The sequence below is a fragment of the Haematobia irritans genome, chromosome 2 (assembly GCF_050003625.1).
Source record: "Haematobia irritans isolate KBUSLIRL chromosome 2, ASM5000362v1, whole genome shotgun sequence".
Taxonomy (NCBI): Eukaryota; Metazoa; Arthropoda; class Insecta; order Diptera; family Muscidae; genus Haematobia; species Haematobia irritans.
In genome coordinates, this window is record NC_134398.1 from 229605729 (window position 1) to 229628274 (window position 22546).

General features: G+C 34.3%; 2 protein-coding genes across 2 annotated transcripts; one reads left to right on the plus strand and one right to left on the minus strand.

The window, feature by feature from the left end:
• Positions 1-3148: 3148 nt before the first annotated feature.
• On the plus strand, positions 3149-3599 carry LOC142225372 (male accessory gland serine protease inhibitor-like). Its single transcript, XM_075295135.1, has 2 exons — positions 3149-3283; positions 3343-3599. The coding sequence occupies exons 1-2, from the start codon at positions 3217-3219 to the stop codon at positions 3522-3524; spliced, it is 249 nt and encodes an 82-aa protein (XP_075151250.1). The 5' UTR covers positions 3149-3216; the 3' UTR covers positions 3525-3599.
• Positions 3600-18074: 14475 nt separating this feature from the next.
• Positions 18075-19853, minus strand: LOC142225322 (uncharacterized). Its single transcript, XM_075295096.1, has one exon. It carries the CDS (start codon positions 19851-19853, stop codon positions 18075-18077), a length of 1779 nt encoding a protein of 592 aa, XP_075151211.1.
• Between the last annotated feature and the right edge of the window lie 2693 nt (positions 19854-22546).

The window sequence follows — 22546 nt, forward strand, 5'->3', positions numbered from 1 at the left end:
ACGGTGGCCTAATTTTCTATTACTTGAGCACTAAAGGTCTGCACAAGCATATTTGAATTTTCAAATTTCAAAATGTTCTGCAACATGAATAGAACCTTCAAAACATAGCTATAAGCAAAACATTCAAACATCAAATAAAACAAATATCAGAACATGACCTACCCATATTTGGTTGCAAACGAACGATGTTTTGAAGGTTCTATTCGAAACCAAGCATCAAAGTTGCAAGCATTATAGAACCTGTATGCATGTTCTGAAGTGTTTGCAACATTTTGTTATGCTTGAAACATCTTCTAAAAGAGCTGAAAGCAAAAAAATTAAATGCTGGGACAGTTGGTGCGTAGTCATTGAACTGTGTGTGTGTGTGTGTGCAAGGAAAATTTTGCAAGCAATGGATTCCCCGAACGTAAGTTTTTTTTCATTAAAGGCGGTACTAAGTTTACCATTTATTTTGTGATGCCATTTTCTTTCAAGCTATATTATATTTTCCAAATAAGTTCGTAAGTTTATATTATTTTTGCAGTTTTATTTGTGGTTTTGTGAAACAGAAGCATAGTACCGCCTGTTTATATATAAAATAAATTAAATAGATTAAAATTGAAAGTCAACGTAATTTATTTTCATTTTTAATCCTAAAAGTTCGACTCTAGAAATAAACAAAATTAAATCACACCAATGTGCTGTGCTGCTTGAGGTTCTGTAGAACATGCATAACCCACGCAAAACATTTATAACCCATGTAGCAACATGTTCTATGCAACATGTATTTGATATTTGTTATGCTTGCTTTGGTTTCAATTGCCTTTTGTTGTGCTTGTGTTTTCAAGCCATGCTGCCGTCGAACGATGTATTTGTTCGGTTTGTTTTGCGAAGCGCTGATGTTTTGAATGTTCTATAAAAATTCAAGCCATTTGAAATCGCTTTCAAGCATACTTGTGCAGACCTTTATTGAGCACTTACATCGACGAAAGAGACTGTTTTTCATATGTTTGGGTGTAAAAATTATATGTTTGGAACTCAAAATTGTTAACACAATATTTTTAAGTGCAATCATATAATGTTCATAAACTATTATAACATGTTTCGGACATGGTTAGGTGGCCAGGGTTGGCCTGTCACAAACTGTGACTTTTGCGACATCCGTTTGCGACGGTATAATACGTATGTCGCAAAAGTCGTAAACCTACTGTAGAAAACCAAATTTTGAATAGAAGAAATCCTGAACATTTTTTAATTTAGTTTGACAGCATTTGCTGTGAGTTTCTGCAGAAATTTGTGAAAGTTTTCACATGGTCAAGCCTATTTTCTTAGGTGGTATCGAAATTCCCGTTAGTGTGTGTGTAAAATACCTTGGAGTTATATTGGACAGGAGACTGAACTTAAAGCTAAGAAAGGACGAGGAAATCCACGGTTACCCTGTACTCGTGCAAAAAGCAATAGGGAAAATGTGGGGACTAAAACCGAAAATTGTGAACATTCCTAAGAATTGAAACTTCTTTGCACCTACCATCGTCTTGGATATCATCGAATTCGCTGCCTAGCCGACGCGACTAAAGTATTTTCAGTTAGCGACTTTTGTTACTTTTTCTACATATACGACGCGTATGTGACGTTTACGACGTTTACAACTTTGCGACAGTCGCAAACCTAAAAAAGTTTGATACAGACCATCTCTGTAGGTGGCAGCCCTATGTATCAGGCTCACTTAGACTATTCAGTCCATTGTGATACCACATGGGTGAACATCTCTCTTATCACTGAGTGCTGTTCGATTCCATGTTAAGCTCAATGACAAGGGACCTCCTTTTTATAGCCGAGTCCGAACGGCGTTCCACATTGCAGTGAAACCACTTAGAGAGGCTTTGAAACCCTCAGAAATGTCACCAGCATGTTTGGGACATATATGTTAATATGTTTGAGACATAAAAATTTTGTAAATATAATATGCTTTGATGCAAATATATATTAATTTAGAAATAGCATATAAAAATATGTGTGTTTAGAAAGAGAGACCTAGAGAGTATGGTGCAAGTAAAAGAATGGATGGTACCAAGAAAATTTCATTAACATTTTTGTTGTGTTTAAATTGGAGTCATTGACACATATTGAAACATATGAAAAACACTCTTTTTTGTCTGTGTAGAAAGCACCAATCCAACTGTGTTGTGGATCCATTAAGTTTTTGACCTGATCAAGAATATCTACACTGAAAAAAATATTGACCTAATATGGAAGATTATGCAACTTAAATTTTATGACTCGAAATTTACGCAATGCTAAGGACAAAATTCTTAAAATAATGAAATTTTAATTAAAAGAAAGTTTATAATCCTTGCTTCAAAAATTATTTCATTAAATTTAGGACCCAAATCTTGAAATTTTGCGTCCCTCTGTTGAAGTTGTAGCTCTTTGAAGTAAGGCCAATATTCCTTAAAATAAAGAAAAACATTTTTAATTTAAAGAAATCGTCTTTAACTCAACTGACATATTGAATATTTAAATTTAAGATAAAAATGCTTCAAATGTAGGCTGAGACTTATTTTAAGGATTTGCATCTTTGGTTTAATGTTTTTTTAGCATTAAGAAATGAGTTTTTACTTTGAAGTACTTGGCATAATTTGGATTTTGCAACTGGAGTTTGTTTGTACATGAATACCTTTATTAATATATCGCAAACAGAGAATAAAAATTCGATGAATGAGATCTGTATCAAATTTTAATTTCATCGATCCTAGATTTAAAGCCAGGGAGATCCCTAAAATTGTCTTTATTTAAAGAAGCCGCATCTTTGGCTCGGAATCAATACCAAAATCCTTAAAGGAAGGTCAAAATTTTTGGATCCAAGTAAACTTTTTTTGAGTGTACCTAAAAATCAATATTTCATAACTAATTGATACACTTATTGGTGTCTGTTGATGGAGGGTGTAAAAATTGAAATACAAAAAGAGAGTAACCAGTTTCTCAAGTTATCAATTAAACAACAAATTAAAAAAATCTAGCATGGATCTGGCATATCATTAAGTTTTGATGGTCTTCAAGTATTTCTTTTTTTTTTTAAAAAAAGCTGTGGCTAATTACAAAATAAAACATAAAATAAATGATTGTGAACTCTAATTTCATTGCAGTTAATTTGCATTAGAATAAATATTAGACGATTGCTTTGAATTATTTCAGTTTGCATTAAAACTTGGTGACAATTGTACATTGCCTATCAAAATGAAATATTTGATTTTAATAATGGCCATATTTGTTATGGTTGGTTCTGTCTTGACATTGAAGGATCGTAAGAAGTTTTATGAATATTTCGAGAGATTTGAAAATTTTAAAATCTATTTCCTTTAGCTATTTGTGGTTTACCCCATTCCAAGGATGGTGATGGACTCAGACAATGTCGTGCTCTTATACCCTCGTGGTCTTATGATCAAGACTCCAAAGAGTGTTTGTCTTTTGCTTATGGCGGTTGTGGAGGCAATGATAATCGTTTCAACAGCAAGGAAGAATGTGAATCCAAGTGCAAAGAATAAAAATCCCTAGTTTTCCCTATGTAAAATTTGATGTTTTTATGTCATCCTATTAAAAATATGTACACACAAAGAAAATTTCATTAAAAGTTTTTTTTTTTTCCACCTGGGCCTAAGGTGAAACATAATATGTTTGAATAATACAAACAATATTTTGTTTGGATCAATCCTGAAAATATATATACATGAAGCAGAATTTGTTTGGGAGTATATGTTACAGAAGTAATTTTGTTGCATTTTTCATATTCCTTTAAGACTGCGTCATTTATTAATCAGTCAATTGTCGACGAAGAAATGGCAAATAATATGGCTTTTCTCCGATCTTTTTTTCTATTTTCTCTCGCTCTCTCTCTCTCTCTCTCTGACGTTTCTAAATACATATATGTTTATACCAAATTTCTAAAATAATATATATTTGAATCCAGAGACATAACAGGTTGGCTTATAAGTCCCCGGTCTAACAAAGAAAAACACATTTTTTTGTCAAAATTCGTTTTCCCTTCAAGAGCGATACAACGATTACACGACCTTCCAATTTTTTGATACCAGTTTGGTAGTACTGCTTCGGTTTTTCCTCAAAATAGGCCTCAGTTTCGGCGATCACCTCTTCATTGCAGCCAAATTCTTTCCCTGCGAGCATCCTTTTGAGGTCTGAGAACAAGAAAAAGTCGCTCTGGAGAATACGGTGGGTGGGGAAGCAATTCGAAGCCCAATTCATGAATCTTTGCCATCGTTATCAATGACTTGTGGCACGGTGCGTTGTCTTGGTGGAACAACACTTTTTTCTTCTTCATATGGGGCCGTTTTGCCGCGATTTCGACCTTCAAATGCTCTAATAACGCCATATAATAGTCACTGTTGATGGTTTTCCCTTCTCAAGATAATCGATAAAAATTATTCCATGCGCATCCCAAAAAACAGAGGCCATTACTTTGCCAGCGGTTCACCGGTTCACCGGTCGCTGTCCACTCAGCCGACTGTCGATTGGACTCAGGAGTGAAGTGATGGAGCCATGTTTCATCCATTGTCACATATCGACGGAAAAACTCGGGTGTATTACGAGTCAACAGCTGCAAACACCGCTCAGAATCATCAACACGTTGTTGTTTTTGGTCAAATGTGAGTTCGCGCGGCACCCATATTGAATGATATGACCAACACGTTCCTTTGATATCTTTAAGGCCTCTGCTATCTCGATCAACTTAATTTTACGGCCATTCAAAATCATTTTGTGGATTTTTTCGTCGGTAACCACCTCTTTCGGGCGTCCACTGCGTTCACCGTCCAACGTGCTCATTTCACCACGCTTGAATTTTGCATACCAATCAATTATTGTTGATTTCCCTGGGGCAGAGTCCGGAAACTTATTATCAAGCCAAGTTTCTGCTTCAACCGTATTTTTTCCCTTCAGACGTCAAATTTTGACACGAATCATTTGAAGGTTGGTACTATATAAAAATAATATGCATTTAATACTAGCGACGCCATCTATGTGTCAGACCGGGGACTTATCAGCCAACCTGTTAACATGTTCTTACATATTAACATATATGTCCCAAAGAAGTTATACTAGTTTATGAACATTATATGCTTGCACTTAAACATATGTAACACGGTCTTTTTCGTCCGTGCGGACATTAATAAATATATGTTAAGTAGGATATGAAAATCAGCCGTTTTTGTAAAGACACTAAGGAACACTTTTTTCGAATAATAGAATCCTAAAGTAGTAACTGGAAATTTTAAAAAGTAGATTTTTATTCTAATTTATTTTTCTATCAAGAATGTTTTGTAAGATTTCGAAAGACTCAAATTATGATGTGAGGCATTGCTTAGTGCTGAAGTAAATTTTTATTGCAAATAAAAAGGACGGTTAAAAATACAATTAGTTGTAATAATTTTCTTTTTTTAAGTTGGAAGTTTGTATTTTTCGGAGAAACACATTTTTTTGTTTTTTTTTTCTACTAGTATGCGTTGTAAAAAGAAGGAAAATGTGATGACCTGGTATTTTTTTAACAACACCCGTGGAAGAAATACTGTCTTCAGGAAAAAAATTAGATAAACGAAATTCCCATTTCTTATAAGTATTTTTTTTTGAGAAAATAAACCCGATTTTATGAATTCAAAGATTGTCTCTAAACTTTCTTATTTGCTTTTAAAGAAAAAAAAATTGTTTCAATGGAACACTTTGGTGATCAGAAATTTCTTTCCTTTCTTACCATTTAAGAAATTATATCTGTCTTACTGTTCTTGGAAATCGTATAAACATGTTCGTCTGCTTTATTCGTCTTCGTTTATATTGAAATTATTTGTATATTATACCCAGCACCACTTTGTAGATCTAAATTTTCGATACCATATCACATCCGTCAAATGTGTTGGGGCCTATATATAAAGGTTTGTCCAAAATACATACATTTAAATATCACTCGATCTGGACAGAATTTGATAGTCTTCTACAAAATCTATAGACTCAAAATTTAAGTATAATGCACTAGGGTGGAACACAATGTTAGTAAAAAAAGTAAGGAAAGTCTAAAGTCGGGCGGGGCCGACTATATTATACCCTGCACCATTTTGTAGATCTAAATTTTCGATATCACATCCGTCAAATGTGTTGGGTGCTACACGGATGAAAAAGACTGTTTTTCATATGTTTGGCTATAAACATTATATGTTTGGAAAACAAATTTTTAAACACAATATTTTTGAGTGCAAGCATATAATGTTCATAAACTAGCATAACATGTTTGGGACATATATGTTAATATGTTAGAACATATTATGTTTGGGACATAAAATGTTTGTAAATATAATATGCTTGGATGCAAACATATATTAATTTAGAAATAGCCTGTAAACATATATGTGTTTAGTAGCTTGGAGCGCTATTTAACAGGGAGCGATATTGAATTAAGTTGGTGGTTGTTGCTTGTTATTACAAAATTAACATTTTATTTTTCCTTGGGCAATTGATCAGCTACTTCTTTAATCCTTACAAACTGTGTGGTCCGCTGTTCGAATCCCCGTCCGGCAAAAGGTAAAATTAAAATAAAAAAATCATAAAATTGAATAATTTCTTCTAAAATGTTTGTATTACAGAAAAAGGTGCTAATAACTAAAAAATCTCGTGGAAGTGAGAAAGATGTGGGGGAATATACAATTAGGCAGAAACAAGATTTTGAGCATTCAGTTCGAAAACCTATGTTGTTAGCACCTATATTACCTGTTTATTTTCATAATTCATTATGATTGTAAATATATAAATAAATAAATAAATAAAATTTTGAGCACAATATTGTTTGGGAGAAAGTGGTCCATATAATATTTTTGGGTGCAAAATGCTTCCAAACATATTATATGTTCACATAATAACATATTGTTTTTTAGAAGACAACATTATTGAATTTGGATGCAAAAATACAAAATGTTTGGAACTTAGACTACCCAAACATATATTGTTTAGACCAATATGCTTTCAAACATATTATATATTGGAAGAGATCAAACATATAAATGTTTGGGCAATATCCAAAAATGTATATGCTTGAAGCAAAATATGTTTGGGAGTATATGTTACAGAAGCGATTTTTTGTGAGCGTGTATATATAAAGGTTTGTCCCAAATACTTACATTTAAATATCACTCGATCTGGACAGAATTTGATAGACTTCTACAAAATCTATAGACTCAAAATTTAAGTCGGCTAATGCACTAGGGTGGAACACAATGTTAGTAAAAAAATATGGGAAACATTTAAATCTGAAGCAATTTTAAGGAAACTTCGCAAAAGTTTTTTTATGATTTATCGCTCGATATATATGTATTAGAAGTTTAGGAAAATTAGAGTCATTTTTACAACTTTTCGACTAAGCAGTGGCGATTTTACAAGAAAAATGTTGGTATTTTGACCATTTTTGTCGAAATCAGAGAAACATATATATGGGAGCTATATCTAAATCTGAACCGATTTCAACCAAATTTGGCAAGCTAGCTAAAATGCTAATTCTACTCCCTATGCAAAATTTCAACTAAATCGGTGTTAAAAATTGGCCTCTGTGGTCATATGAGTGTAAATCGGGCGAAAGCTATATATGGGAAATATAACTAAATCTGAACCGATTTCAACCAAATTTGGCACGCATAGCTACAATGCTAATTCTACTCCCTGTGCAAAATTTCAATTAAAGCGGAGTAAAAGATTGGCCACTGTGGTCATATGAGTGTAAATCGGGCGAACGATATATATGGGAGCTATATCTAAATCTGGACCGATTTCAATAAAATGTGGCACACTTGACTACACTACTAATTGTACTCCTAGTGCAAAATTTCAACCAAATTGGGATAAAACTCTGGCTTCTGGGTCCGTATTAGTCCATATCGGGCGAAAGATATATATGGGAGCTATATCTAAATCTGAACCGATTTCAATAAAATTTGGCACACGTGACTATGGTACTAATTGTTCTTCTTGTGCAAAATTTTAAGCAAATTATGGTAAAACTCTGGCTTTTGGGGTCATATAAGTCCATATCGGGCGAAATATATATATTGTAGCTATATCTAAATGTGAACCGATTTCTTCCAAAATCAATAGAGTTCTATTCTGAGCCAAAACACATACTTGTGCCAAATTTGAAGTCGATTGGACTAAAACTGCGACCTAGACTTTGATTACAAAAATGTGTTCATGGACAGACGGACATGGCTATATCGACTCAGGAGCCCACCCTGAGCATTTTTGCCAAAGACACCATGTGTCTATCTCGTCTCCTTCTGGGTGTTGCAAACATATGCACTAATTTTTAATACCATGTTCCACAGTGTGGTGCAGGAATAATACAATTAAAACCAAATATTTCCATAAGTTTTATTTTATGAATAAAAAAGGGTTTATAACATAAAAAGAGTTCAAGTCATAGTTTGTTTTTTTCCCCATGTTCTATGTCATTTGCCATGTTTATGTTGGTCATTTCTGCGTATGATTTAAAGTAGATTTAAAGATTACTTTTATTTTGCTTTAAATTTTAAAACTATTTCATTCTTTGCATTTCGCTTCACATTCTTTCTTAGAGGTGAAATTATTTTCATTTCCTTGGCAACCGCCATAAGTGAATCTGACACATTTATTGGTATCCGCATCATACGTAAATCGGGGCTTACTGGCACGACATTGTCCAATTTTTGTGGGTAATCCGCAAATAGCTGGAAAGGAAAAAACTTCTTCATTTAAAACACTTACAAAAAAATTTTTAGAGGAAACCATGAATTGGATACAATTATAAAATATATGATCTATCTTGATTTCATTTTAGACGATCTTAACTTACGATCCTTGAGACCCATTGAAGATACGACTAAAACAAAAATGATCAATAAAAATGAACAAACTTTCATTTTGAGCTCTATGTAGCCACTCTTACCAACGCTCAAACTTAAACAAAAGCTGATCTCCGAACTAACAGTGTATATTTATAGATGCTGTTTGTTCATCGAATTTTATAACATTTTAATGTAATTCATTAATATGCCCTCTTAAATTTAAAATTTTTTTAAATATTCAAAAATGTATTTGATACCAAATTTATTATATCCGGAAGAAAGCACATAAATGTCAGATTACATAGCGATGCGTAGCCATCAGAGAAAGTCATTTGAAAGAGTTTTAGGTGTTATGACTTAAAATTGTCAACAAAATTGTTTGATATTACACCCAAAGAAAAAAAATACTTTCCTCTGGGTCGAAATTTTAGACAATCGAATTTATACTTTATAAACCAATTTATGATAAACGATGCAGCATTTTTTTGTTTACTTAAAATAAACGTTTTATCGCCAAAATTCCTTTGTATAAAATCTCGTTCCTCTTAGAAGAAAATTCTTCTTTCGGTGTATGGTCCTGGTAACGGAAAATTTTAAATTAATTTACTAGCAATTTTTAGATGACTTTGACCATATCGATATGGATAAGTCCCCGGTCTAACAAAGAAAACACACATTTTTTGTCAAAATTCTTTTCTATACCCACCACCATAGAATGGTGATGGGGGTATAATAAGTTTGTCATTCCGTTTGTAACACATCGAAATATCGATTTCCGACTATATAAAGTATATATATTCTTGATCAGGGAGAAATTCTAAGACGATATAACGATGTCCGTCTGTCCGTCCGTCTGTCCGTCCGTCTGTCTGTCTGTTGTAATCACGCTACAGTCTTCAATAATGAAGCAATCGTGCTGAAATTTTGCACAAACTCGTCTTTTGTCTGCAGGCAGGTCAAGTTCGAAGATGGGCTATATCGGTCCAGATTTGTATATAGTCCCCATATATACCGACCTCCCGATTTGGGGTCTTGGGCTTATAGAAATCGTAGTTTTTATCCAATTTGCCTGAAATTAGAAATCTAGAGGTATTTTATGACCATAAAGAGGTGTGCCAAAAATGGTGAGTATCGGTCCATGTTTTGGTATAGCCCCCATATAGACCGATCTCCCGATTTTACTTCTTGGGCTTATAGAAACCGCAGTTTTTATTCAATTTACTTGAAATTGGAAATCTAGAGGTATTGTAGGACCACAAATACGTGTGCCAAAAATTGTGAGTATCGGTCCATGTTTTGGTATGGTCCCCATATAAAACGACCTCCCGATTTGGGGTCTTGGGCTTATAGAAATCGCAGTTTTTATCCAATTTGCCTGAAATTTGAAATCTAGAGGTATTTTCGGGTCATAAAGAGGTGTGCCGAAAATGGTGAGTATCGGTCCATATTTTGGTATAGCCCCCATATAGACCGATTTCCCGATTTTACTTCTTGGGCTTCTAGAATCCGAAGTTTTTATCCTATTTGCCTGAAATTGGAAATCTAGAGGTATTTTCGGGTGTGCCGAAAACGGTGAGTATCGGTCCATATTTTAGTATAGCCCCCATAAGAACGATCTCCCGATTTAACTCCTTGGGTTTCTAGAAACCGTAGTTTTTATCTGATTTGCCTGAATTTGTAAATATTCTGATATTTTAGGCTCACAAAAACGTGTATCGGATTAAGTTTTTATCGGTCCATTTGATAATGCCTCCATATAGACCGACTTCACTTCTTGACGGTGTAGAAGGCGCACTGATCATGAACATTGCTTGAAACTCAATGTAAAATTTCCAGATTTTACTTCCACAGATTTAAGATTTCAAATTAAGACGTTATTTTATAATTTTCTTGCACACTTACAAGAGATGTTAATGATTCCTCTAAAACTCAAACAAAAATGGTTCTTATAAATCCAGAATCTGATATAGTCCTCATAGGTGAAATCTTTAAATTTATCTTCGGGAAGTGTCCTCAAGTCCTCAAGCCCTCCTGAAATTTCGAAGGAAACCCTAATATTTGGTTCATGGTGGTGGGTATTTAAGATTCGGCCCGGCCGAACTTAGTGCTGTATATACTTGTTATTATTCAACATAGTTCCCTTCAAGAGCGATACAACGATTATAACGACCTTCCAATTTTTTGATACCATTTTGGTAGTACTCGTTCGGTTTTGTCTTAAAATAGGCCTCAGTTTCGGCGATCACATCTTCATTGCAGCCAAATTTTTTCCCTGCGAGCATCCATTTGAGGTCTGAGAACAAGAAAAAGTCGCTGGGGGCCAGATCTGGAGAATTCGGTGGGTGGGGAAGCAATTCGAAGCCCAATTCATGACTTTTTGCCATCGTTGTCAATGACTTGTGGCACGGTGCGTTGTCTTGGTGGAACAACACTTTTTTCTTCTTCATATGGGGCCGTTTTGACGCGATGTCGACCTTCAAACGCTCCAATAACGCCATATAATAGTCACTGTTGATGGTTTTTCCCTTCTCAAGATAATCGATAAAAATTATTCCATGAGCATCCCAAAAAACAGAGGCCATTACTTTGCCAGCGAACTTTTGAGTCTTTCCACGCTTCGAAGACGGTTCACCGGTCGCTGTTCACTCAGCCGACTGTCGATTGGACTCAGGAGTGTAGTGATGAAGCCATGTTTCATCCATTGTCGCATATCGACGGAAAAACTCGGGTGTATGAGTTAACAGCTGCAAACACCGCTCGGAATCAGAATCAACACGTTGTTGTTTTTGGTCAAATGTGAGCTCGCGCGGCACCCATTTTGCACAGAGTTTCCGTATATCCAAATATTGATGAATGATATGACCAACACGTTCCTTTGATATCTTTAAGGCCTCTGCACGCAAAGAAAAAAAACGTTTGGAAAACGTGTACCGAAAACGTTTTTCTTTTGTTAGAGTTTTTTGAATTGCTTCGAAAAGTATACACTTTTATCACCAAAAAAAATCTTTTGTTACAAAATTTTATATCAAACACTGTTCTTTTCTAAATTTAGGTCTTTAATAAGACACATTTTACAGTTCATAGTAAAAATTTAATATAGTAGAATGTAAAGTTGAAAATTTTTCGGAATCTTCCGATCATATCTGGAATATATGTAAAAAAAAAACTTTCGTCGAAGCAGGGATCGAACCCACGACCCTTGGCATGCAAGTCAGACGTAGCAACCACTGCTCCACGGTGCCCAACTAAATGTATTTTTCTGTTAAATAAACTTTGTTTAATCGGCTCGTGGGCGCCGCAAGCTATGCTATATAAATATAACTTAGTTATATGGGTAATTGTCTATTGATGACAATAATGGCTACATGGCTCAGTGGATAGTGTGTTGGCTTACAAATTGCATGGTCCGCGGTTCGATTCTCCGTCCAGGCGAAAGGTAAAAAAAAATTTTAAAATTTATAAAATCGTATAATTTCTTCTACATTGTTTGTGTTACAGAAAAAGGTGCTAAGAACTAAAAAACTTCGTGGAAGTGGGAAAGATGTGAGGGAAAATGCAATTAGCCAGAAAAAATTTTTTTTTGAGTTAGTCTTTATGAAATTGTTTTTACATCCTGGAAAAGAATAAACGTTTATCACAAAAAAAATATGCTTTTCTTCCAAATACACTTCCTTTCAACGAAAAGCAAATGAGAAACGAACCTTGTTTGTCTAAAATTTCGTTTGGGAGGAAAGAATTATTTTTTTGCGTGTGCTATCTCGATCAACTTCATTTTACGGTCATTCAAAATAATTTTGTGGATTTTTTTGATGTTTTCGTCGGTAACCACCTCTTTCGCGTTCACCGTCCAACGTGCTCCTTTCACCACGCTTGAATTTTGCATACCAATCAGTTATTGTTGATTTACCTGGGGCAGAGGCAGGAAACTCATTATCAAGCCAAGTTTTTGCTTCCATCGTATTTTTTTCCTTCAAAAAACAGTATTTTATCAAAACACGAAATTCCTTTTTCCCCATTTTTTTCACAATAACAAAAGTTGCTTCACAATAGACGCTCTATCTCACAAACTAATTGACTTACGTTCGTCAAATTTTGACACGAATCATTTGAAGGTTGGTACTATATAAAAATAATATAGTAATGCATTTAATACTAGCGACGCCATCTATATGTCAGACCGGGGACTTATCAGCCAACCATTATCTGCACACAAAGAAAAAACTGTTTTACAGTTTTTGAATTTTTTCAAACAGTTCAAACAAACATATTTTTCAGTTTAGTAAGCCAACACGGACCATTCGTTTTGTAAGCCAACACACTATCCACTAGACCATGTAGTTCTCATACTCTTCAACATACAAATATGTCTGTAGTCGTTGGCGCACAAGTAATGCATACAGCCAAACAGATGTATTTATAGACCAGTGTGTAATGCACTCATAAAGCGGATTTAAGGAAACTTCGTTTGAAGAAACAAACAATTTTAGTTTTCGCGCAGTAACCTATCTCATTTAATATCATAAGTTATTATGGTTTTAACTTCTGTAATAAATAAATAAATATCCTCAAGATAGTTGCAAGAAGCTTCCAGTAGTTTCAATTTCAATTAGTCCTCGTTGTTAAAACTTTTAATGAATATTTTTTATTGAAATGTGTTTTTTCTAATCTATTCTATTTGGCGCGATAACATTGGTTCTTGATATTTTCGAAAACTTCCGTTTCTGGTTTTGCGTCCACTGCTTTATACAATATCTTAAGAGAATTGATTAATTTTGACATAATTTTTCTCAAAAAAAAAAAACGGAAATGTTAGTACATTTTAATATCAGGTTCAAAGATATTTCTAAAATGATTATAAAACCAAATAACTAAAATTAACTCAATTCCGTTATAATTTATGTAAGCAGAGTGGATTGTTAAATCTATATCATACATTAATTTAAAATGTTAAATTCACTTGGCATATAGACATTCTGTATAACAACTTCTGGTAGAGCCATCACCACCAGGTTTTGAAGAATCAATTAGCCATTAATTTAACCAAATGACGTCTATATTAACGTAAGTTCCTATTCAATTGTTGAGTATTTGAAATTCTCACATCGAAGTTGAAGTAAAGAACTAAGTATGAAATTCATTGCATTGTTATTAATCTGTTTTGCTTTGGCTTCTTCGGTGTTGGCTCTGAAAGATGGTAAACTTCAATTATAATATTTTTGTAGTACTATTAATTTGAAATGGATCCCTTTTTTTAAAAATGTTTTTTATTCAGCTGTATGTGAATTTCCTCCTTCTGAAGCGGGCATATGTAGTGCACTTCATATGCGTTATTCCTATGTGGCTGATAGTAAAGAATGTGTTGAGTTCTATTATGGTGGATGTGGCGGTAATGAAAACAACTTCCAATCGAAGGATGAATGTGAGACAAAATGTAAGGAGTAGACATTTGTATTATTATCATGGAATAAAAATTTTGCAATACTGACTTTGAAAGGTTGAAAGGTTATGTGGTAAAGTTGGGAATTTAAAATGTATACAATATACAAAGGATAATGGCACCAATTAGAACTCCCAGAGAAGGAATATGATAACCTCACATGTGGCATGTTTAACGAACAAATTTTATTTTCCTGAAAATTATGTATCTGATATGTCGAGAAAAGAACAGTTTCCTGACAATGTTACCGTCCAGAAATAATACTTTGCTCTTGAAATATGTTTGGGGTTATCATATTTTTTCGCTTCGTGTAAAAAAGGAGTTGGTTTCCACATAGACCCTATTGGTCCATTGTGATTCCTCATAGATGTTTCTCTCTTCTTCATCATCTATCTTCCTCCGCCAGGATTGACCCCCTGATATTAGCGTTTTCAAGGTATTTCATCTGGATACCTTGATGAAGGCAAGTACATTTTTCAGATTACAGTCATGTACATCACTAATATCCTGAAAAAAATGAACCCAGTATCGCGATTCTTCTAAATGAAAATTTTGGACACTGGCACAGAAAACGAAGTCTTCCGTAGCTTTCGGGTCCAGATACCATTTACAAATATTATCAGTCATTAAGTCAATCCTTACCAAGTGTGTTATGTCCTGTTATGATTCCTATTAATGGCCTCAAATCCTCTCTATGCGTCGCCATTAGAAATCATGTCGTCCCATATCAATTGGGTTTGCTACATCCGGTGTCCATCTTCTATAACACCCCAGCAAAAAAAGCGTCGCCAAAAAAGTAGTGAAAATGTTCTTTTTGGATCCGGAAGTGGTGCTAAATTGGCGCAGAAGCGATGATTTTAACATGGGCTTGTCATAGGACGGATGTCCACCATTTCAACAGACGTTGCTCTGAATTTGCATCAATTCTTAAGGTGTAATGCGAATCCAGTGATTTGGTTGTGAATAAAGAAATTTGGTGATATTTTGACGAATAAATAATTTTTAAAATTTTTTATGATTTTTAATGCATTATAATGCTTATCTGGAACGTTTGGCATCAAACATTTTCAAAAATTCACAATTTTTCTAAAAAGGATTTAGCATTTTATTCGGCAAAATTTAAATAATTTGCACTATTTTATTAATTTTTAATGTGTTTTTAACCCATTTGAAACAATGTGTTTTTAACCCATTTGAAACAATGTGTTTTTAACCCATTTGAAAAAAGCGAGTTATAAAAAATTGACTGAAATGAACTTCCTGTGCAATTAAAATAAAGAACATCTTTGGGAGGACATTTTTGGAAGAGCTTTTAAAGTTTTGCCTTAAGAAGAACTTCTAATTTTTTTTACTGGGTCTCTAATCCCCAACTCTTCGCAATAATTCAGGAAGCAAAATGTTTATTCACGCTCGCTAACGCACGATACGTGTGATAGCCAATCCCACTCACGCACATTCACGAAATGAAAACCAGTTCTCACACACGCTCACGAACGAACTACTTTCAAAGACTCACGTGCACGCACGATTCACGAGAATTAACGCGATTCTCGACAAATTCACGAGACTCGTGACTCCAAACGGAAATCAGCAAAGGTAACAAATTTCAAAAATAGAATATAGTTCGAGAGCTAAATTAATTTCAGTTAACATACGAGTATGAATTAAATCTTGATTTTTTCGTGAGCGTGATTTTGCAGAAATTTTATTCAAGCACATTCACGAACTGATTTTATTTCTCACGCACACTCACGCACGACAAATTTATTTTAGACCCATTCACGCACATTCACGATTGTTGCTTTAGATTTTATTCACGACTCACGTGATTCACGCGTGTCACGAGAATTTCGTGTCACGCGCACACCTCTAATAAATACCAATGCTAGTGCTTTGCACCGTGGTGCAAAGGTTAGCATGACTGCCTTGCATACACAAGGTCGTGGGTTCGAACCCAGCTTCGACCAAACACCAACAAGTTTTCCAGCGGTAGATTATCCCATCTTAGTAATGCTGGTGATATTTCTCAGTGTTTCAAAGCTTCTCTAAGTGGTTTCACTGCAATGTGGAACGCCGTTCGGAGTCGGCTATAAAAATGAGGTCCCTTGTCATTGAGCTTAACATAGAATCGGGTAGCACTCAGTGATAAGAGAGAAATTCAACATTGTGGTATCACAATGGACTGAATTGTCTAAGTAAACCTGATATATCGGTCTACCACTATACCTCACCTCACCTAGTGCCTTCAACCATTTGCGAGAATTTATACGAATTTCCAGATCTCCAAAATATATACGACTTTCTTCCGAATCCTCTATGCTTGGTATAATCGATTTCAACTTGCTCTCATGTACATGTATAGTCTGTCGTCATATCTTACTTAACTGGTGCAACGAGTTCTGTGTGCCTACAATCCACGTTTCAAAGCGAGCCCAGGCTCCTAAGTATGGAAGATACTTAGTGTGCCTCCCACCCTTCCAGAGACGGCTCAGCTGTTCCTCCTATTAATAGCACCAGAGCCGTTGTTCTCATTGCATTGCAGTCATACAAATAAGTATCGTCATGTTCACTCTTTTGATACCAGTATGTGATACCGATGACTCACATTTGACTCACAAATGATTCTTCCAACTGATTAAATCAATCATATAAGATATCATTTTGGAGTCAAATATGAGTATTCTGTATAAAGAAAGTGTGTCCTCAAAACGATTTTCCTCAGTGAGTCTTTAAATAATCATTTTTGTGATTGCTTTGGCACTCCTTCCATATATACATTTAGAGTCAAATATGAGTATTCTGAATATAGAAAGTGTGCCCTCAAAATGATTTGTATATATGACTCTTTAAATAATCATTTTTGTGATTGATTTTGCATTTCGCAGAAAAATTCGTTTATAAGTCTTTACATGTAATATTTTCTTTTTTAGTTTTTTATATTATCTAATATTTTGTATTATTACATATGAATTAAGAAAAAAAAACTTAAAGAAAAATATGGTAAAAATGTATTATAAATTATATGGTCCTATTGTGTTAGCATATTTTATTCAACTGAAAAAATATGTATTCTATTTCTCAGACATACAAATTATCAAACCAAATAAACAACAAACGATGATTTTGATCAATTACATGTATGCTTGTTTGATGAGCGTTAGCTTTTTTCTACTGTCGTCGTATAAGTTAGTCATTAATGACTTCTATGTGTGCTTGTTTGACGATCGCTTTTTGCAAACTAACTCGGAAATAATATCAATCATAAATATGACTTTTTAATAATTCTTTTAAGCGTCGCGCATATGAAAATCAGCAAATTGAAATAAAAATGATTACAAATATACTCTTTAGTGAGTTTCATCCTACAATCTTGAGTGATTAAGAAAATTTTCTACAAAATGAGTTATAAAAATGAGAACGTCACGTTTTTGAATATCTAAAGAGTAAACAATTACTCATGATTATAATTAATCCATAATTGAACATCAGTCGGAGTCATAAAATAGTCATTCCAATGATCAATCATCCTAAGACTCTCAGAATGTTTGGAGGGATCGGATGTCTAAAGTGGTATCTGTAGTAGTATGATGATTTCTAGCATTTTTTCTTTCGTTCACAATTTTTACTTATTTTTTAGGGGGAGAGCTCCTCTCTCTTTTATCATTTCTAAACATAGAAATATTAACACGTAACATAAAAATACAAATCAACAACTTATACTTTAAGAATTTATTTCAATTTCAACTAAAACTAATTAACACATAAAAATTTACTAGGAATATTTCAAAGGATTAGCATTGAAATGCCTTAGCGAAATGATCGGAATTTCGAACTAAATTGTTTAAGCGGTCTCTTGGCGAAGTACTATTGTGGCAACAGAATAGCTGAGCAAAATTCAGAAAAAACATTTGTTGCCAAGATATCCCAGAAAATTTAGCTTTCCGAAATCCTTGCTGATCCTGCAGATAGGCCTGATAAGCTACATTGAAAGCTACCATATCCATTTCGACGGCTGCCATAGAGGGCCTCATCAAACCTTCTAGGACTTGATGGTAAATTACTTCGCTTATTATGAAACCCAACATAGACCATTTAAAGATTGGATCGTATGAGTAATGGTAAATTGGTGGCTGCAAAATATCCAAAGGAAAAATCATCATTTTTAGATTCTCATCATAAGAGGGTCTGGCAGTGTTCTGGCCTTGGTCATTGGTGGTGAATAATTTGTGGGTAAGGACTTTTAACTGGTTATCCCATTCCATTCGAGTGCGATGTTGAAAAAAATACAATTGGTTGCGATAGTAATTTTCCCCATCTAAATCTGGAATATCGTTGAAAAGTTTATTGATATGGGAACCATGTAACTTTCTGGGTATATTACCCATATTGAGAGTTATTTGATTTAAAAGAATTTTGGTTTCGTTCTGGACTGTCCTCATACGTTTTGAAGATCTTAGAGTAGGCCACATGTTATCACGTATTGTTTGGAAAAATTTAGGAATATCGGCATTATAATACATTTGCTGGGGCTTATAGATATTCTCGTAATAGAGTAAATTAACTGGTAGATCCATTTTATTTCTCAAGTCATTAATACAATGTAATTTTGAGAAGCCTCCAGCATTATCCTGTTGAAAATATTGCAGCATTCTTATCATAATATAATTGCAAATATTCCGTTTCTCCTCAGAACTGAAGTCGTAGCGATGTGGAAGCATTAAATCTTTTTCGATTTTAATTAGCATACCATCTGGAATTGGCTTATATGAGTTGGTCTTATCGATATAGTTGGCCAGATGGGGATATTCCTTTTGCAGATGATGATAAGTCTTAACCAGAAAACTCCTTGCAGCTATCTTTGAGGCATTGTAATCGGTGTGAATTCTTTGCAAGGTCTCCGAATAGTTCACAGATATTTCAGGGGAAACTCCCAATTCCTGTAGTATCGCTATAAAATTAGGGGATGGCTCCGTAATAGATGCTGAACCTAGGAAAAATATTTTCTTTCCTTTGTAATATGGCCTGGCATCGAGTAAGACATTGTTTAGCCCATAGCTGCGCAATTCACCCAAAAAAGAGAAGACATCGAAACGATCCTCTGACCATTTGTTGCCACTGTCTTGTCTATTGTTTTCGTTCCTTGCGTCTTCCAATAATGGCCATTCCAGACCTGTCCCAGGTTTAATCAAATTCAAATACTCTCTTATATTTGGTCTAAGACCTTGACTTTTAATACACGCTTGATAATAGACTAGAGATAGATTAAAGAATCGCATTAACGGTGGTGGTTCATGGGCCATGGCTTCCAATAGAGAGATAAGATTTAGATTGGTTTGATAATCCACCATCTTCTGAATGGAATCAAAACTTCCTGAATGGGTCATATTCCAATTGTTACATGCATAGCCATAGAAATTATTGCAAGGATCCACTTGATCATCCATTGAGGTAAAAATCTGTTGAAGTTTTTCACAAGTTGCTGAAGAATAATTGCGATCACAAAGCTCATAACTTTTTGTGGTGGTCAATAAAGGTAGGAATAATACGATTGTTGAAAAATAGCAAAACATTTTGTTTTCCTCTAGATTGACAAAAAATTTACTTTGCAGACTAAGAATATTTTATTGCAGATTCACTGGACACTTAAACACCAATTGATTCATTCATGTAGCCATGAATAATTCAAAATGCTTCGATTGCACTGTGTGTGATAACAAAGAACGAAATTCATGAGACATTGTGACAGGAGATTTGGTAGGCATGTATTTTCAAAAAGGGAAAAACAAAAAATAGACATCTTTTTATTTTGACGCAACGATGCTCCAAATTTTACATACATCAACATTTTTACATGCACACAGAAAAAAAGTGTCTCGTAAATTAAAGAAGATTTTTACAATAATTTATTACAAGAATTTTCCAGAATTTTAGTTCATTTTTCGTATCTTTAACGAAGATTAACTACTCGAAAGGAAATTTTACAAATTTTAAGTAGCAATCGTTTAGTTCATAGCCTACAAAATACGATGGAAATTTCATTAAAAATTTTCTTAACTGGTAGATAAAAATTCTTTCGTCATACTATAAAACTACTTATGAAATGTAAAATACTTTCTAAATAATAAGTGTAATTTACTATAAAGAGTTTTTGTATGAGAAAATATTTTTTTACGAAAATTGAACTTGAAAGCGGATAGCAATTTCTTACTGGCAATTCCTATAGTTAATAATAGTTGGTACAACATTTCTCAATGAAATATTTTTAGTTCACATGTAATTAAATTTATAGACATTTTCGCCAAAAATGGGTAGATATCATTTCATGACGTTTTTGCTAATTTTAAGTTAAACGTTTCATCGTTCTTATACTGATATGCATTTAAGAGTATTGTTTTTAGAGTAAATTGTGGACAGATGCGGTGAACTAATGCATAGTACAGAGATCTTTCTCGTCAAAGTGGAATATGCTTAATGTAAAGATGATGTTACTTGAAATTTTTTTGAGAGTGAGAGCATGCAATGCAATAATGAGAAATGGTAGCGAGTGATGGGGATGTTGTGTATATCTGAGCGTGGGGTTGTTTTTATTTTTGTTCTTTCAGTGGTTTGTATGTGTGTGTTTATTATTCGCGAATGGTTTATTTGTCTGGATGAGGTGGTCTTTTCAATGAAAGCACATGTGTTTTTGTTGTTGTAGGAATGTTTTGGTTTTGTTTGGCATGCTTCAGTTGTATAGTTGGCGTTGGGGTGGGCTATTGCACTTTTTTAGCAAGTATGTAACAAGGGAATATAAAGGTATGGAATATTTTAGTTTTTTGAGACATATATTGGTGTTTGTTTATTAAAACTTTTAAATGAAAGTTAATAATATTTTAGCGATGAGGTGTACAATGGCGAAGTGATGACCGGTAGCTTAGAAAAAAGTTGTTAAGAATGTTCAATATTTAGGAAAAAAGTGCTGAAATGGAAAGTATATTGAAATTGTTTTATCTAATTTAATTTTTATTATTCAATGTAAAAAATAATAATTCAATTTCAGAGTAACTCCAGATGAATTTGGAAAATTGTTTGTTACACCTCAGCGTATAGTTTAATCATAAATAGGTAAGTGTTCTTTTTTCAATGTGGTTTTCTTTTAGAAAATAATATCCTTTATGTATATTATTATTTGACAATTATTATTATTATTTTTATACCCTGAGCCACACTGTGGAACAGGGTATTATAAGTTAGTGCATATGTTTGCAACACCCAGAAGGAGACGAGATAGACACATGGTGTCTTTGGCAAAAATGCTCAGGGTGGGCTCCTGAGTCGATATAGCCATGTCCGTCTGTCCGTCTGTCCGTGAACACATTTTTGTAATCAAAGTCTAGGTCGCAGTTTTAGTCCAATCGACTTCAAATTTGGCACAAGTATGTGTTTTGGCTCAGAATAGATCCCTATTGATTTTGGAAGAAATCGGTTCAGATTTAAATATAGCTCCCATATATATATTTCGCCCGATATGGACTTATATGACCCCAGAAGCCAGAGTTTTACCCTAATTTGCTTAAAATTTTGCACAAGAAGAACAATTAGTACTATAGTCAAGTGTGCCAAATTTTATTGAAATCGGTTCAGATTTAGATATAGCTCCCATATATATCTATCGCCCCATATGGACTAATACGGTCCCAGAAGCCAGAGTTTTACCCCAATTTGGTTGAAATTTTGCACAGGGAGTAGAATTAGCATTGTAGCTATACGTGCCAAATTTGGTTGAAATCGGTTCAGATTTAGCACGCAAAGCTGGCAAAATCGCTAAAAGTTGTCAAATCAACCGTTACAAATGTAATTAAAGTGTTTGGGGAACGTTTGTTGACAGCCAGGAAGTCTGGATCGGGGGGAAATCGAAAACCGGAAGCCGCTGAGACGACAAAGAGAGTTGCCGGTAGTTTCAAGCGAAACCCTAACCTCTCTATCCGAGATGCCGCAAATAAGCTGGGTGTATCGTCTACAACCGTGCATCGAGGCAAAAAACGAGCCGGACTATCGACTTACAAGAAGGTAGTGACTCCAAATCACGATGATAAACAAAATACGACGGTCAAAGCGCGATCCCGGAGGCTGTACACGACTATGCTGATGAAATTTGACTGCGTGGTAATGGGCGACGAAACCTACGTCAAAGCCGACTACAAACAGCTTCCGGGACAGGAGTTTTATACGGCAAAAGGAAGGGGAAAGGTAGCAGATATTTTCAAGCACATAAAACTGTCAA